At 45.8% G+C, this 17029-nt stretch overlaps 1 protein-coding gene across 1 annotated transcript in view; it reads right to left on the reverse strand.

Moving 5' to 3' along the window:
* DIP2B (disco interacting protein 2 homolog B) overlaps positions 1-17029 on the reverse strand; it is a 196210-nt gene that overhangs the window by 104199 nt on the left and 74982 nt on the right. Inside the window, exon 2 of the mRNA XM_048487433.1 lies at positions 1722-1793. Within this exon, the coding sequence (XP_048343390.1) occupies positions 1722-1793 (72 nt within the window). The remainder of the gene's footprint in view (positions 1-1721; positions 1794-17029) is intronic.

Here is a 17029-nt window from a genome sequence, read left to right on the forward strand (position 1 = left end):
TCTTCAGGAATTTTCCCACCTGGAACTGGCAACCTTAAGGGAAACTAATCTCTCTAGATGGGAGATGTATTGTAATTCCTGGAGATCCTCAGATTTTGCATGGAGGATTTTGCATGGAAGGAAAGAAAGAAGCATACTATGGGGGCTTTCAAGGTAGGGGAAAAGTGAGGGAGGGGAAATGGAAAAGCCTCCTGCAAATCCTTGTGGATTCCCACTTGTCCATTTCTACTACAAGAGAACTTTGAAGCATGGTTTGATTTTCTGAAGGTGAAGTATCAATACTGGAGTTATTTTGCAATAAGAATCCTTCTGCTAATTCTTTATTCTACCTGGGAGTGAGCATGATAATTATTATTCCCTAACTACATACTCTTGCTGCTATAACACAGAATGGCAGCATCAACATTGGCAAAGTATTCTGAATAAAAATAGAGAGTAAGGCACATTAATATTAACAGGATGCCCAAATAAGTAGTACATGTAAGGGAAGAATGGCCATAAAAACGGGCCACAGCTGAGCCTGTGATCTCCATGCTAGCTTTCTTCCCTTTTTCCATCAGTCCTTCCATTGCCCCTGCCTCCGGCCTCCTGCTCTACCCACTTTCCTCCTTTCCTAGGCATTCTTTCCCTTTGGTTCCAAAGCACTTTGATTTGCTGTTCCTTCTAATTTCTCCACTTCTTTCTCTCTTTTACAGAGGTAGAAGTTCTTCATCTATCTATCTATCTATCTATCTATCTATCTATCTATCTATCTATCTATCTATCTATCTATCTATCTATCTATCTATCTATCTATCTATCTATCTATCTATCTATCTATCTATCTATCTATCTATCTATCTATCTATCTATCTATCTATCTATCTATCTATCTATCTATCTATCTTCAGACACTTTAATGGGCTGAACATTATTTTTAATGTAATCATTTTAACTATGCCATGTGTCAGGAACGGCACCTGGTGATTGAGAGTTATATTGAGCAAGATAGTATCTGGGCGGCAGAGGGGTAGTTTCACTTCAATGTAATTGTTGCAAGATATCTGTAACCTAATTCATATATGTAAAGAGCCCTTTTCTCTCTTCCCCTCTCTTCTGATCTTTATGGCTTTGACATGAATTGTAGATAACTAGGCTAGTGACCCTGGCGAAGTCTCTCCCCAAAGAAACAGGATGTGCCTGCTGCCCTTAGGGGGGAGGCTGGGCACCCTGGGCACCTAAGCCTCCAAACAACTCTCTTCAGACTTTCTCTGGGAAAACAGGAGGCGGGACCAGTTGGGGATGAAGGGATCCAGGAAAGCCAGGACTACCAGAACTGGCTTTCTGAAGCTGGGTGCTTCGTTGCCTTTCAATAAACGCTACTGATCAAGAATCCAGAGTCTGTTTAATGGTTAAAGGTCCAAGACCTAACACCATTAAAGGTTGTCTTGACTCTTGACTGCCTGTCTGTCAGGAAAGTGCATTGTATAAAACTGATGACACATAAAGTCTGACTTAATTTCACAAACGCTACACATTTGACTTGGTCAACACACAGAAGACAAATTTCCTTTCAGATTTTTGTTAAACCTGAAGTAATTTCAATATATTTTCCACCACAAAGTCTATTCCAAACAGGATTAGATCAGCTTAAAATCAGAGAACTTCAGCTTCTCGCCCCTCCGCCCCCCAAATATCAACCCATGGCAATAGCTCATCTTATATTATAACACAGGACCTACCTTGGGTCTGTGGGATATACGGAGCCAACAGCTTTGCCCTTTTCTTCTCATATCCCTTCTGGGTAATGTCCCCTAAAAGACAGAAGGAAGCAGATGTCAGACTTATGTTGCTATAAAGCTGGGGAAAGAACCCTAAAAGGTGTCTACACTCATGCAACTTTTTCGGGGGGCAGGGGGAGATTCTTATCTCCAGCAGTAACAGTATTATAATGCAGTCAGGTGAAGACAGTCACAAATCTCTCGCCACAGAATTGAAAACAAATGCACTTTTAGAGATTTCTTGTTTGTTTATGCTGACACCCTAAACCACTATTACCCCTTTCATTCAAGGCAGGTGAAATAGAGTTAGCTGCCTTTTCAGGATGCCATGCAAAGTGAATACTGGGAGCTGAGCTGCCACACAAAGGAAGATGATAACAATGCTGTAACACATTTCTGCCAAACAGATCTTGTTATGTGGCAAGAACCAGCTGCCTTTTTGTCTCGCGTTACATCTGAGTGGCAGGAAAAAGGCTAACATGTGATAGGATTAAAGGTAAACAAGAAAAACAGAACGATTAAAAACACTTTCAAGTTTTCTCAACTCTACCGTGCTCTGACTTTCACTGCTTTGTGGGAAAATGAATCTGGGTGTCTCACCAGATGCAAAGAAGTGAGAAGACTGGGTAAGGGGATCCACCTTGAGTCGAAAGGAAATTATACCCTAGATCTCTAGAAAAGTTTTGGCCTTTGTACTTAAGACATGGGAGGAGACAAGGATATCCTCTATCAACTGGGCCAAGTCCCAAAAGTTCCCTCCCCCATAAAGGCCAGTGGCTCAACTTTGATTTCATATATTGTACCATGCCTCTCAAACAGTTTGAAGAAGGGGCGTTCACGCCATTATCACAGAGGCCCTTTCCGCACAGCAAATATATACTTGGTTGCACCCGGGATAAACAAGCCCAGCATAGCCCCAGGCCATTCGCATGGCTGGATGTCCCATGGACAGCCAGTGCATTGGCCAAGGTGTGCACCTTCGCACGGAGATGCTTTTGTTTAACAAAACTTTTTAAAACGTACCTCCCTCTGGAGCACAGGATGCAGGCAGGCACGCAGGCTCCCTCAGAGCCTTGCTGGAGCCAGCAGTGTCTGCATGGCTCCGCAAGTGGGAGTTGGGAAGGGAAAAAGATAAAAACACAGCTGCATAACATGCCTCGGAGCCATGGCCGTTTGCTTGGCCGCAGCTGCGAGGAGCATTAAAACAAAAGAATCGTAAAAAATCGCAATTCTTGAATAACCCAAGTGGTGAGGGGGGGTGCCCAAAGCGGATCCTTGTTAGGAACGGGATCTGTAAGAGGTTCCACCCCCCCCCCACTCGGGGTTTTTACCGGTGTTATCCCAGTTTAATTGGTCCATGTGGAAAGGGCCAGACAGAAAGCAGAAGGGGCAAAGAGCCAACACAACAGGTACTTTTACCATAGCACCATGACACAGCCAGTCCAGAAAATTCACAATAACTGATGATGAATCATGTTCAGTTTTTGGATCAGGGTTTGTGATCTGATGGAAAGTTATTTCTTCTACTTCAGCTTTCCACTACTGCCATATCAGAAGCAGAGACAGGAAGAGGGAAGAACAGAGGTTGGAGGGAAGTTCTTGTCTGCTCAAGCTCCAAGGAGAAAGGAATAGCTTTCTTTGTAAAGGCAGCATGAATCAGCTTTCTTTTAAGTTTTCTTTTTAAAGATGACGTGGATCACAACTATTATGTGGCTACTAAAGAAATGCTAAACATTGCCAGTCAGTGCCGGTTCTGCACAGCAAATGTATAACAGGTTGCAGTCGTGATAAAGGAACCCATTTTCCTATTTACCCATTCACATTTGTCCTGTGAAGGCAGCAATCGGAGGCCACAGAAACAATCCAGGTTGCCATCACGCCTTCATGCGGAGATGTTTCTCTCTTTTTTTTAAATTTCCGACAAAACATGCGTAGTTATGCAGGCATGCAGAGATTGAACCCCCACAGCCATGCCAATCTTCCCACGATATGACCAGTTGCACCTGCGTAGCTACGCAGATGCAAACCACAAATTTTTTTTAAAAAGGAAAAGGGGCCTCCCTGGAACAGCCAGGCAATGGCAGGCAGCTTCCCCCTCACCACAGAGGATGCAGTGAAAGGGAAGCAAATAAAGCAGCTCCTGCCTGGCCGTTCGCTTGGGAGCTGCTCCAACAAGGGACTTTTCAAAAGAATCATTCGTTTAGTGATTTTCAAAAAACCTGGGTTGGGGAAATAAAACAGGGCAGACTCATTTTGATGGCAGGATCTGTGCAATGTCCCCCCCCCATCAACTCACAAATGAATGTGTTTTATAGCACCCTACACCCGCGTTTGTTGGCCCTTGCGGAATGGGCCAAGGTCTCTACGCCATCACTTTCTTGTTCTACTTCTCCCTCCCTCCTGTTTTTGCATTTCCCTCTTTTGTAAAGCTGTTAGTCTTGAAAGGGGTTTCAGACTTGCCACGAGGGTTGCCAGCTCTGGATCAGGAAAGACTTGGGAGATTTGGGGGGTGGAGCCTGAGGAGGGTGAGGACTGGAGAGGGGGAGGAGTTTGGATTTATCTCCCCCCTTTCTCTCCTGTACGAGACTCAAAGGGCTTACAATCTCCTTCCCCTTCCCCACTCACAACAAACACCCTGTGAGGTAGAGCTCAGAAGAACTGTGACTAGCCCAAGGTCACCCAGCTGGCGTGTGTGGGAGTGCACAGGCTAATCTGAATCCCCCAGATAAGCCTCCACAGCTCAGGCAGCAGAGCGGGGAATCAAACCCAGTTCCTCCAGATTAGAATGTACCTGCTCTTAACCACTACGCCACTGCTGCCTTAGAGCCCACTTTGTAATAAAAGATCTCCAGCCATCCCCTGGGGGCTGGCAACTCAACTTGTCATGACAATCGTGTGTACTGCAGCCATCCCAGCCTTACAGTCGGTTTTCCAGAGTCCACACGTAAAGTGTGACAGTTGGCCAGGTATTCCTAAAACAACAGCCACCAGCTCCAAGGCAAATGTCCCCAAGAATTTAGGAATGTGCACCTGCCTTTCATACTTTGTTCACCACCACAATGATGTCGCCACAGGACACACAACTACCATTTAAAAATCACGAACAGTTCCAAACTGACTTAGAGCTGAGAAGACCAAGTTCTAGACACCATCTCAGAACAAAACCAGTTTGAACCAGCTTGCCTTCCGAATGATTCCTGAGCAATCAAAAGAGGCACACCATATGGTCACTTCCTGTAATTAATATTTGGTTCTTCTTAGTTGTCAACCCTTCGTTAGTGTCTTTATGATATATATCTATGCACCTGCCACGTCTTTGGATCCCTTATCTTACTGTGAAGACACCATCATATTTTACCTCTTCATCCAAAGGCCTTCTATCTTGGCACCGGATCTTAGCCTCCTATAAGCGGGTACCTCTTCGCACAAGAACCTAGGTTTTCTCGACCCACTCCCCTGCTTTGAAGACACTATCCCAAGCTTGCTAGGGGCCTTTTTTTTTATCAGCAGGTGTCTGTTTGGCACATGAACCCAGGTTTTCCTGACCCACTCTATTACTGTATATGACTATTGAAACCAGGCTTCAGAAGTATCTTAGAAAAAGACTTTACCTAGAGGCCTTAAGAAGCTTCTAAATGGAGTTTTTGCTTAATAGCACTTACTGATTAGGATCTAGAGAAGCAAGCTGTTTTGGCTATTTTATTAACTTTAAACTGAGAGAATAACATTTATAGCAGGATTCATTACACATGAAGCTAATTAGGATACATATATATTGAACACGAGTGATTACCATATTCTTTAAGTTTCATTACTTAGCTACAAGAGTAAAAGTATATTCAAATATACAAACATGATTATAAACTACTACATCACCACATCACCTATTATTCCCCTCTAACCCTTGACCTTTCTTCTTCTGCTAGCTCATTATTTTAAAGCAGGTATGCTTTTAATTGGGATATGATAAGAAATACACAAGTCAAATGGAATATACTAAGCATCACACTCCCATCTCTCTTTGAATTCCATCCAACTTAACAGGCTTTACTCAAGTGTAGATACTATACATGGACTTTATATTCAGAGTTCACCTACTAAATCTTGTGATTCTGTGAAGGATATATTCTTTGTGACTTCTAAATCCAATATTTGTGCACTAAAACATGTTTATGTGTGTAGATAACTCAATATAATCTTACACCTTATGAAAACACCTAAAGCTACCTTCTTTTATAACTTATAAGGCAATCATTGTCATTGTCCTGTGTATACTTATGTTTATAAAAGTAACACCTCTTTGGTCTATGTAAAAGCAACATTTTCACCTCTCACAGTTGCATAGTACTTCATCGAACAATGAAAAAGCTCCTCAGTACTGCTATGATTTTCTTAACCATAGCCTTCTCATTATTCAAGGGGTATCAGAGGTTTTAAGAGTGGGCTACCTGAGGTTCTGCAAGCCTGGTTATCTCCCTTTGATGTGGACTTGAGATTACACTGACTTATTCCCTTTTTTAGGGGGTTTTGTAAGTGCAAGCTCTGGAGGTGATGGACCGTTGGAACTTACCCGTGAGGGGTCCTTCTCCTTTGAGCAGAAGAGGACAGCTGGGTGATTCCCAGCAACTATGCAGTCCAGAACTTGCCAGTGTCAACGGGGATCACAGCCCACTCTATACGTAATGCTTCCACGAATACTGTATTCAATTATAATGCCTCTATAGAGGAGATCTGCCAAGTGGCTGCCGATATCCACATTCGACCGGCAATACAGACTCACTATTTTCAGTTTTGGCAATGCTAGGTTTGGCTAGAAGGTCTTTCAGCAGATTCTGGAGGAGAAAAACGATTCCACCTTTGTTTTACAGTGACACTGCTTGGGGAGGTCACCCAGATGCCCTCTAGCTCAAATGGAGATCGACCATTGGAACTTATCCGTGAAAGGTCCTTCTCCTTTGAACAGGACATCTGCCCTCCCCACTCATCGTTTTTCTCTCTTGTAGGCCAGGCAACTGCATGTGTGACTGTTCAATTTCCTAATTCACATTTGTTCTGTTGGGCATGCCCCAGTTTGTTCCTTAAGCTTGTTGTATTTCCTCTCTTTCCCCTAAGTTTCCCAAAGTGTTGTTTCAGGGGAGAGTTTGTGTGGATCTAAGTGGAGTTATAAGACTGCTTATCAGAGTTCCCAAACTGGAGGAGAAGTGGGCGGATCCCAGCAGACCAGGAAGTTGAAGATTAAGCTAATCGTGGCTCCCCGATTGGTTGCAGGAAATCACCCAGATGTCCTCTAGCTCAAATGGAGAATGAAACCTGTGCAGTTAGTGATTTTATGATGAGACATCGCTTCTGTTGACTTCAGATTCATTGCAATGGGCATAATGAACTACAGAGCCATTGCAAATTTGAATATCAATCCCATGTAATTATGTAAAATGTATGATAATTTTAGTGATCCTGGGAAATGCCAGACAATAATTGACAGTGCCTGTTACAATTATCCTAAGTGTTGTATCATCCCCTGAAATTACAGATCATATGGTTGGGGGAAATGGTGAACGTTGCTTGTATTTGTTACTTGTGCCCAGTAAAATGGCTTTTTCAGCCTGTTGGAAGTGTTCACATTTCACTGTGAGAAAAATTTTGTGTTTAACAAAGGCATTGTCAGAGTGTTGTTGTTTTTTTAAAGAGCAGCTTGATTCGCCTGCATGTTGCTCCAGACTGTTTTAAAATGTTGAATTAGCAATTTAGCATTTACTGAAGCAACTGGAAATGATGAGATTATTTTAAAAGGCTCTTTCTGAAATCTATTTAATTTTAAGCGCTTTTGAGACCGTGCTGATGGTGCCCGTGACAGGAGTGGAGTTTTAATACCCAACAACTCCTTGTTTTACTTTAGTTACTGAAAATTTAACACAATTTTCAGTGCGGGCCACATTTGGCTGGAATATTTTTTGTGCTGGAAAGCAGCCACATCAAACTGATGTCTTTCAGTTCTTATCCTACCCCCTCCCAATCCTTCCTTTTACATCTTTGGACAAAATCACTATCAACTGTGTGGTCTGGATTTTTCAAATGAAGAAAAGCCCATCCATCTTCACACATCTTCCTTTTCCTGTGAAGCATCACAACTTCACAGTCTTTATTGTTTATGGTTAACAGGGCACCAGCTTAAATCTTTTTGGACATGTGAATTAGCCTGCTTGTAAGCAGCCACTGTTGAAGGATACCTGGTTTGCCTTTTAGATTATTGTTTTCAAATATTCTAATACTAATGTGGCATCTGGAACAGCTTGGAGGCAGTTGTTTTCCTTTAAATACAGCATTTCACTCCAGAAACACTGTCGGGTCTCAATGAATTTTATAGCAAGACTACCTAAAGATAAAAGAACAAGAGGAAGCACACCACTTATAGGCCTACACTTTTTTGCTAGCTGCACAAAGGCCACATTCTTTAGACTGTGAAAAACAGGAAGCTAATTGTTAAAGATGCAGAAATGGTTTAGAGAAATCTCTCTACATTATGAGCATGTGGGAAAATGGAAAAAGTTGGCCCTTTCTGTGGAAGAAAAAGGATAGCATTGTAGCTTCCTTTTTTAATCTGAAAGTTGCTTTTGCTCAGTATGAAAGGTCGCATTACACCTTCAGACCTTTCAATTTGATCTATATTAGCCAGGCACAGATGGAATAAGTTTGATGAAGCAACAAACAAGAAAAGTCTCAGGTCTGGGCCATATTAGCAATGCCAATCTAAGTGTTTTGAAACTTAAAATGTGTTCCCATGGCAGAAGGGAGACCTGTAAAAAAAGCCATTTGGATGCTCACACTGGTGGAATATCCTTGTTGCTTCCATTTATCACCCTGCCATTGCGAGAGCGAGTGTGGTGTGGTGTGGTGTGGTGGTTAAGAGCAATGGACTCTAATCTGGAGGATCATGAAGCCTGCTGGGTGACCTCAGGCTAGTCACAGTTCGTTCAGATCTCTCTCAGCCCCACCTACCTCACAGGGTGTCTGTTGCGGGGAGAGGAAAGGAATGTGATTGCAAGTATGTTTGAGACTCCTTATGGTAAAGAAAAGTGGGGTACAAAATCCAACACTCCTTTTCCTTCATCTGGAGCTCATCTTTCTGCTGTCATGCTTGAGGCAACTTACAAAATTACAATTGCATAAAGCAGTTATGGGAGGATGAGAATTCTGCCATGTGTAAGATATACGAACCATGTAGTAACATGTTATAGTAATCAGTTGTAATGGCTACTAACTTCTGTTCTGACCATTGATGTGTTCTCTTCCAACAGCAGTGGCAAGTTGTGCAATTCACATGTCTGCGCTCTGGCTCAGGAATGCGGATGCAACAATGAGTTGTTCAGCCTTTGAGGTGCCACAAGGCCTTTTTAACATTTTGAGGCAACAGACTAATATGGCTACCCCTGTGGAATTTGGGAACTTGATTTCTTGGCCCATCCCTTGCCAGAGGCAGAGGATGTTCCAGTAAGTAGCTTCAAGCCCAAGTCTGGGAAAGCAGCTGTCTCCTTTTCTGACCACCCAAGTGAATTGGTACAACAAGCATAAGGATGGATGTGCTTTATCTGATGGAAGACTCATTTTTTTCAATACTGTTGGTACCTTCTTGCCACAAGAGAATCCTTCTGCTTTAAGGCAACTCATCTCCTTGCGACTGCTTCTGTAGGTATACTATGCTGTTCCCATATGTCTCATTGCCGCACTTGGGTAAGCAGGGTTCTTTTGGAGGGGGGGAAGAAGCAGTTACCTTCATGCTGTGTAATCCTTTAAACATTTTTTGTGGCTGCTGCCATAATTAGATTTGTTTCAGCTTGCCAGAACTTGACACGGGGAGAGGCTTGGAGTCTGACTTTGATTGCTTTGTTTTAGCGTCTGAGGCCACGTGAAGCTCACATCTGAATAGGAGTTCCTGGATCAGGAAAGATTCTTGCTAACTCCACAGTCCAAGAGTCACATGCTCAAAGGGGAGGGGTTTTGCTATCTCTAGTAGAAGCAAGCCTGCAGGATATGCCCAGCTGTCATTCTGGCCAGTTGCTGGAATCCTGGGAAAGTCAGAAAGGACAGGGCCTTGGAGGACCTGGGAAGCATAGGCTCCCCCCTGCCCGCCTTTCCCTTTACAAGTTGTTGCTGGTCCCACTCACAGAGTGCCAGTGATTTCTGCCTGGCTTTGGTGGCCATTTGGGCATTGGGCTGGATCCACTTGGGGAGGGGGAGGCCATGGCTGAACATCCCCCCAATTATCACAAAGGTGAAAGAATAATATTTTTGCAACAAAAGGAATAGTATCTTTGGTTTTATCTTTTTTTAAGGGGGTCCATTTTGGGGTGGTAAGGCCATGCAGCATCTTGCACAGCTCAGGGGCTATCGTCCTGTTCCATTCCTAGATAGCAGACTACCCCGCAGATGTGGCGTCAGTGTCTGAACCACAAGTCATCTTTACCACATTAGAACAAATGATGACTTTTCTAAGAGAACGGTCCATTGGTTACTCACCGTGAAGGGTCCTTCTACTGGACGTTGGAAGGACGTCTTGAATGGGTGTTTCCCAACCCGTTCTCAGGGAGGCAGGATGTAGTTTTTCATCACTTCCTGTGAACTGCTTGGTCACCCAATTCTCCAGTAGATGACTGACGAGAGCAGTGAGAGCCACTAAGGCATAACATATAACAGGAAGCGACTAAACAACGAATAACTTATAACACGTCAACGTGACAACAGTGAAAAGCAGACTCTCCGCGCGAATTTTATGGTGAAGAATATGTACAATGGTAGGAACCGCATCATCGGGATAATGTTGATCTCGAGGGTTAAGACGCCTTCCAACGCCCAGTAGAAGGACCTTCACGGTGAGTAACCAATGGACCGCTTCTACTGGATGTGGAAGGATCGCCTTGAATGGGAACTCCCAGAGCAGTCCCAAAGTTGGTGGGTCAGATCACTCCCCGATGATGTGTTCCAGCACTCGCCTACCAAAGGTGGCTTCTGATGCTGCTAAGGAGTGTAGCTTGTAGTGCCTGACGAAGGTTGATACTGTAGACCAGGTGGCAGCCCTACAAATGTCTATAAGGGGAACCTGTTTCCTGAAGGCTGCACATTGGTCACGTGACCGCGCCGCGGAGGAGCAGTGATCCCATGCGGAGAGGATGGTTCGATGTCTTATATGCTCTCGATGATGCAGGCTTTGATGGTTCTGCTAATGGCATTGCCTTGAAATAAGGCGCCCCCAGATTGGGGGGGGAAACATTGATGAAGAGGCTATGTGACACACGAATGGACTCCGTTCTAACAATGAATGCTTTTAGCGCTCTCCGAACGTCCAAATTGTGCCACATTTTTTCGGTTGGATGCGACGGTGTTGCACAAAAGGATGGTATGACTATTTGTTGAGACAGGTGAAACTTGGAATTGACTTTAGGTACAAAGGTGGGGTCAGGCCTGAGGACCACCCGGTCTTTGTGGAAAATGCAGAATTCTGACTCTATTGAGAGGGCATGGATTTCCGAGACTCTTCGGGCTGAGGTGATTGCCAGAAGAAAGAGAGCTTTCATTCTCACCCACTTTAGATGGATTGTTTGTATGGGCTCAAAAGGAGTTTTGGTGAGAGCCGAAAGGACTAGGTGCAAACGCCAAGTCGGAAATCTGTGAATAGTCGGTGGTTGAATTTGTTTTACACCTGTAAGGAATCTGATGACATCGGGATGTCTGGAGATGGAGTAGTCTTGGCAGGTTGGAAGGACCGTGTTGAGGGCCGCAATTTGACGTCTCAAGGTTGCACTACGTAAGCCCTGGCTAAAACCATCTTGTAGGAACGACAGGATTTGTGGCAGTGTCGGTGCTAGGGGGTCGATTGATTTCCTCCTGCACCATCTCACGGTTAGCCTTCCACGCATGAGCGCTGTAGATGTTCCTGGTGGAAGTCCTTCTGATGCAATGCTGATGGCGTTGGACACTTGTCTGTGAGTAACCCTTGCTCCTGGTTATGTTCCTTTCAAGCCTTTAGCGCGTCAGCTTGAACCATTGGAGGTTTGGGGTGGGCTAATTGACCCTCAAGGCCAGCATGTCCGTGGCGCAGTTGAAGGTCTCGTGAAGATGCCATCCTCCAGGATTGACGAGCAGCCAGGGCGGCGCGGGTACAGTTTGGAGCCACCTTCAGTATCACGCCGGGCTTGTTCTGGCTTATTTTTTTCCTCAAGACTTTGGGGATGATTGGAGGGGGGGGGAAGGCATATAGCAGGGTCTTCGGCCATGGTGTCAGAAGTGCATCCACTCCTGACGCTTTGGGGTGGAAGAAGCGTGACATGAACTGAGGGAGTTGATGGTTTTCCGCTGATGCAAAAAGGTCCATTGTGGGGTATCCGAGCTCCCTCGCAATCCACTGAAAGATGGACGGTTTCAGTCTCCATTCTGCTTCTGCGATGGATTTTTCATTTAGCCAACTGGGCTGTGACATTCAGTTGGCCTCTGATGTGTTCCGCTGACAGGGATAGTAGATGATTCCTCGCCCAAGAGAGTGATCTCGGATACTTCGGTGCATCTGGGCTTGACCGGACCCCTTTGATTGTTGAGGCAAGTAACGTTTCCTTGGTCAGAAGTGCTGTCCGGGTATAATCCAGGACATGTTTTCCCTGAAGTGCTGGCTGGAAGTGAAGGAGTGCATTGAAAATGGACCTTGTCTCCAGGATGTTGATGGTCAGGAGGATTCTCTTCCTTCTGTCCAGAAGGCCTCTGGGCTTACCTGGTCTCCCAGGGTTGCCTCCCCCATCCCCTGAGGCTGGCATCGGTGATTAGTTGACTCCTTTCTGTGTGGAGGTAAACTTTGCCTTTTGAGAGATTGAGTTCGCAGGTCCACCATTTGAGCTGCTTCTTTAGCCGAGGGGGTAACCTCACGGTCCGATCTTGCTTCATTATGATCTGGTACTGGACGGACGCGAGAAAAATTTTGCAGAGGTCTTGGCGCCGAAATCTGGCTCCATTGGAGCAAGTTTTAAAACCTAATAAGAATCTCATCAGACCCATCAGGCTCGCCAGCTATAGAAAGAGGAGAGGGAGGCTGTTTCCTCTGAGATGATGAGAGGGTCACCGTCTGATGGAGGCGGGCGGCGACCTTGGTCGCTGGGATGAAGAGAGGAATTTTGTGTTGTGTCTATGAGAGCTCCTAAGTGCTCCATGGTTTGGGATGGGAGGGTCGTACTTTTCTCCAAGTTGACTTCGCGAACTGCGGTTCTGAAGAAGAACCTGTTGAGCCGTCTGGACATCCTGGCTGTTGCTGGCCGATCCCCGAGCCGATCAGGATGTCACAGCCTAGATATGGGTATGCGCGTGGACCTTCATATGTCGCCGTGAGTGCTGTGATGGGGCACAGAAGCGATTCTTTAGAAAAAACTCGGGGCTGTGGCTAACCCGAATGGGGAGCCTGAATTGGACCTGAATCCGTTGCTGGCCTATCGCTGCCGCGATGCAGGGAATTTCTTTGTGCGGTGGTGCGTGTGGTGGATCGGGATGTGTGTAGATATGCTTCGGTTAGATCCAAGGAGGTCAGGAAATCCCGGGTCTGAGGTTTTCTACTATGGATCAAGAGTTTCCATCCTGAACCGTGGAGTTGTAGGTGTTGATTGGATGAACTTCAGGTTCAGGATTGCCCGCCAGTCCCCGCTATGCTTGGGGCACGTGTGAAAAAGGGAGAGAAAAACACCCAAGCGATCTCTCGACGGACACTGGCCTCTATCAGCCTTACGCTGAGCAAGCAGATGCGTTGAATAGCCGCGATCCTCGCTCTCTCTGTGCTTTGACAATGCTGGCGCTGGGACTGGGAAGCGTCTCGGAAACGCTTGGGGAAGGCGCGCGTACCCGGATTGAGTACCCCTGAATGTAATGACCTCCTGGGACCACCGATCTACGTGATCTCCTCTCCATTGTTGTTTGAAGACCTGAAGGCGGCCTCCTACTGGGATGTGCTGATAGTCATTGTTTGGCTGGGTTGTCGTTGCGGAAGGTCTTGCCCGATTTGGGATTGTTGTTGTTTAAGGCGGTGCGAAGAACTATTGAAGGTTTCCCCCCTGCGCGCTTATGAAAAGCCTTTGTTTGGCCTGTTCTACAACGGGTTACCATCTCGGTTGAACCTAGGAAGTGTTTTGTGTGACCTGAAAGTAGTGTGGGTTTTGGAACTTTGATTAGGGATGTAGGTCAGGCCTAATGGACTTTTGGGCATGGCTTTTTTTGTTGTTCCTTAGTCTGGATGAGAACCTTTGTTCTAGCTCTTGTCCCAAAAAAGCGATACTCCCTGGAAGGAATAGCCTGTCACTTTAGGGGTGGCAAGTTTAGGACAGCATGTCAGCGGGCTGTGGCCAGGCTCTGGAGCCTATGCGTGTTCTCACGGGCTTACTCACGCTAAGCTGGCCACAAGTGATTTTGGCCGTGGAGGAGGAGTCCTTCATGTGATTGGAGTCAGCTAGGTAAGAGGAAGTTTGTAGAATTCCCTGTCCACCCCCTCTGATGGCTTTGGATTCTGGGGGGTAGCATCTCCAGGATCTCTACGAGCCAAACAATAGATGCCCGGCCATAGTGGGCCGCAGGAAAGCGAGGAGCTTCATTAAGGCTGCGCCAGGCTATCGTGGGCCTTTCTAAGAATGGCTTCGCACGCTTGTCTAGTTGGTCTTTTAATGGTGCCTACCCCCCCGCCTTTTATAGGAGACTAAGCCCCCCTTCTGACTGTAGGGCTGCCAATCGGGCATCGTGGATCAGGGGAACTTGGAGCATGTTGTTGATATATTCTGGAACCGGTATAATTTCTTAAACGAAGAGGAAAGGTTTCTTGGCTTCCAGGTGGGTGAAGCTTCCACTCTGGAGAATGCCCCCGGTGCGGAAGAATTCCTGAACTGGTAGGGAATTCCGGTTGGCGGTCCTGTTGTGGGGAAAATCTCCTTCTTCCCTTTAGGGGACACCCTTAAGGGTTTGCCCCTCGCTAGGGAGTGGCTATGCGGGTCTACCGCTGGCCAGAGTGAAATCCCTGAGATCCAGTGCGGCGATGGCTTTGGAGATGAGGCTGGAGATGTTTTCCACATTAAAGAATTTGGAGGGTTGCTCTGTAGCCTCCGATTCTGCCTCTTCTGGTTCTGAGAAATGCTCAGATTCCTCCTCTGACCCCTCTCCGCTAGTTTGTTCCTCATCAGTCTCCCCTGGAAACGTTATGGGTTTCCTATGTTTGGGTCTGCCCCTCCTATTGGGGTCTATGTAGGGAAAGGTGGTTTTATTGGGGATCGGGAACGCCTCCTCTTCTAGACCCATGTTCCTTCCTCGGCGATAGGTCTGGATTTCTCTCCTCATGGCTTGTCTAAATAGATCAAATCCAGTTGGATTTGGGAGGCATCTTGCCAAGAACTACCAAGGTTGTGGGCAGAATAGGACTCCAAGCCCCCTCTCCTCCTTCCCCTCATCTACCGCTGGCGCCGCCTTTGCCTGGCATGGAGAAGCGCACGCTTCTCCCTCTCCTTCCTCGCCTGTGGAATCCAGCTGGGCGTGGCGCCTAAGCTGCGTAGCCTGGGCGGTAAGTTTCTTCCTTGCCGGCGGCATAGGGAGGGCTGAGGCATCCGCCTGTGAAGGGGAGGTCTTCCCCGGTCCTCGGGTAAGCTTCAACGGCTCCCTCGAGGGGGAAGGAGGTGATGCCGGTGCTGGGCAGAAGAGACCCGCTGCTGGAGAACTGGGCCTCGGCGATGCGCTGGGTCATCACGCCGGGCGCCCGGCCTGACGCTGCTTCTCGTCAGTCTGCTTCTTGCCGCTACAAGCCCTCCGCCGCTTCTTTGTTATGCTGCTTGAGAAGTTTCTTCCCTCGAGGGGAGAGGCTGTTTTCCTTTCCCTTCTTTGTTTTTGTTGCGGGAGGAAGCCCTGGTGTTTTCTGCTGAAGATTTGGAGAACGTCTCCCTGGGAGGGGAGAAGCGGTCGGCCATTTTGGGCTCCCTTTTTGGCGGGAAGAAGTCTGGCAGACTGGTGACTCCTTCCCGAGAAAAAACGAAGAAAACAAAGGAAAGGTGCAAGATAGGAGACAGAAAGGTTTAGGCAGATGAGACACGACAAGGACAGACACTACAGAGATCAAGACAGAAATTTTTGCAGAGCCTCAAAAAGTTGCTGCTCTCCCTGTTAGGCAGGGAATTAAACTGGAGAATTGGGTGACCAAGCAGTTCACAGGAAGTGATGAAAAACTACATCCTGCCTCCCTGAGAACGGGTTGGGAAACACCCATTCAAGACGTCCTTCCACATCCAGTAGAACATATTTCTGCTAATTTGATGCACAGCCTGAGAAGTAGTGCACATATATGGACAGTATAAAGCTTGAGAGTGAGTTATCTCTAGTTCTGATTTTGTTAACAGAAATACACAGGACACATCCTGGTTGTTAATGGACTGAATATCGATAAAAGTTAGTTCTGCAGTTGCTCTGGGAGGAATCATGGAAACGTGGGGTATAAATACTCAAAGGAGCTCTGGAAATTCATTCACATTTCCTCATTTAAATGGCAAGGAGCAATATGCTAAGAATATTCAATTCACCCACTTTTTCTTAACGATAGGAACCAAAAATTTTAAGACTGGAAATTTGTCCACTTCTTCACAATCGCACAATTTATTTCCCCATTCTAATGTCGTACTGGGTCCATATACTGAGCTCTTTCGGGAATGGGAGGCCTAGAAATGATTGATTGATTGTTTGATTGATTGATTGATTGATTGATTGACAAACAAACTTTCAAACAGAATGATGGTCAAGTAACCAAGAACAGTAAAATATCAAAGGACAGTACTGACAGTTGGTGGTATCCCAATACTCGGTGAACTAGTTGCAAGTGAACCCTTGATGTGGCCAACAACCTTAGGATCCATCTTCAATTTTAATAACATTACAAGCACATCAATGTTGTAGTGAGGAGAGGGGGAAGTACAAAAAATCTGTGTAAACCATTCCATGCAACAGAATCCATTCATATCTGTTTTTGGAATTATAACAGCAACACAAGTACAAAGTGAAAGGCAGTTTAGCATCACAACCCAGGCATTTCAAACACTTTTTCCACACAGAAGACCTTTCCACACAATAAATGCATTCCTATATTTGAAGTCACCCTTAATCAGCAAGCATTCTTTATTACAAAAAATGTTTCAATCAACCCTCCTTGTCCTCAAATCAACAAATGAACCCTTTTACTATACACTTGGTATTGTGGAAATGCTGTATCTGCAAAGCAGAGCATA

The sequence above is a fragment of the Sphaerodactylus townsendi genome, linkage group LG03, assembly GCF_021028975.2.
Source record: "Sphaerodactylus townsendi isolate TG3544 linkage group LG03, MPM_Stown_v2.3, whole genome shotgun sequence".
Classification (NCBI taxonomy): domain Eukaryota; kingdom Metazoa; phylum Chordata; class Lepidosauria; order Squamata; family Sphaerodactylidae; genus Sphaerodactylus; species Sphaerodactylus townsendi.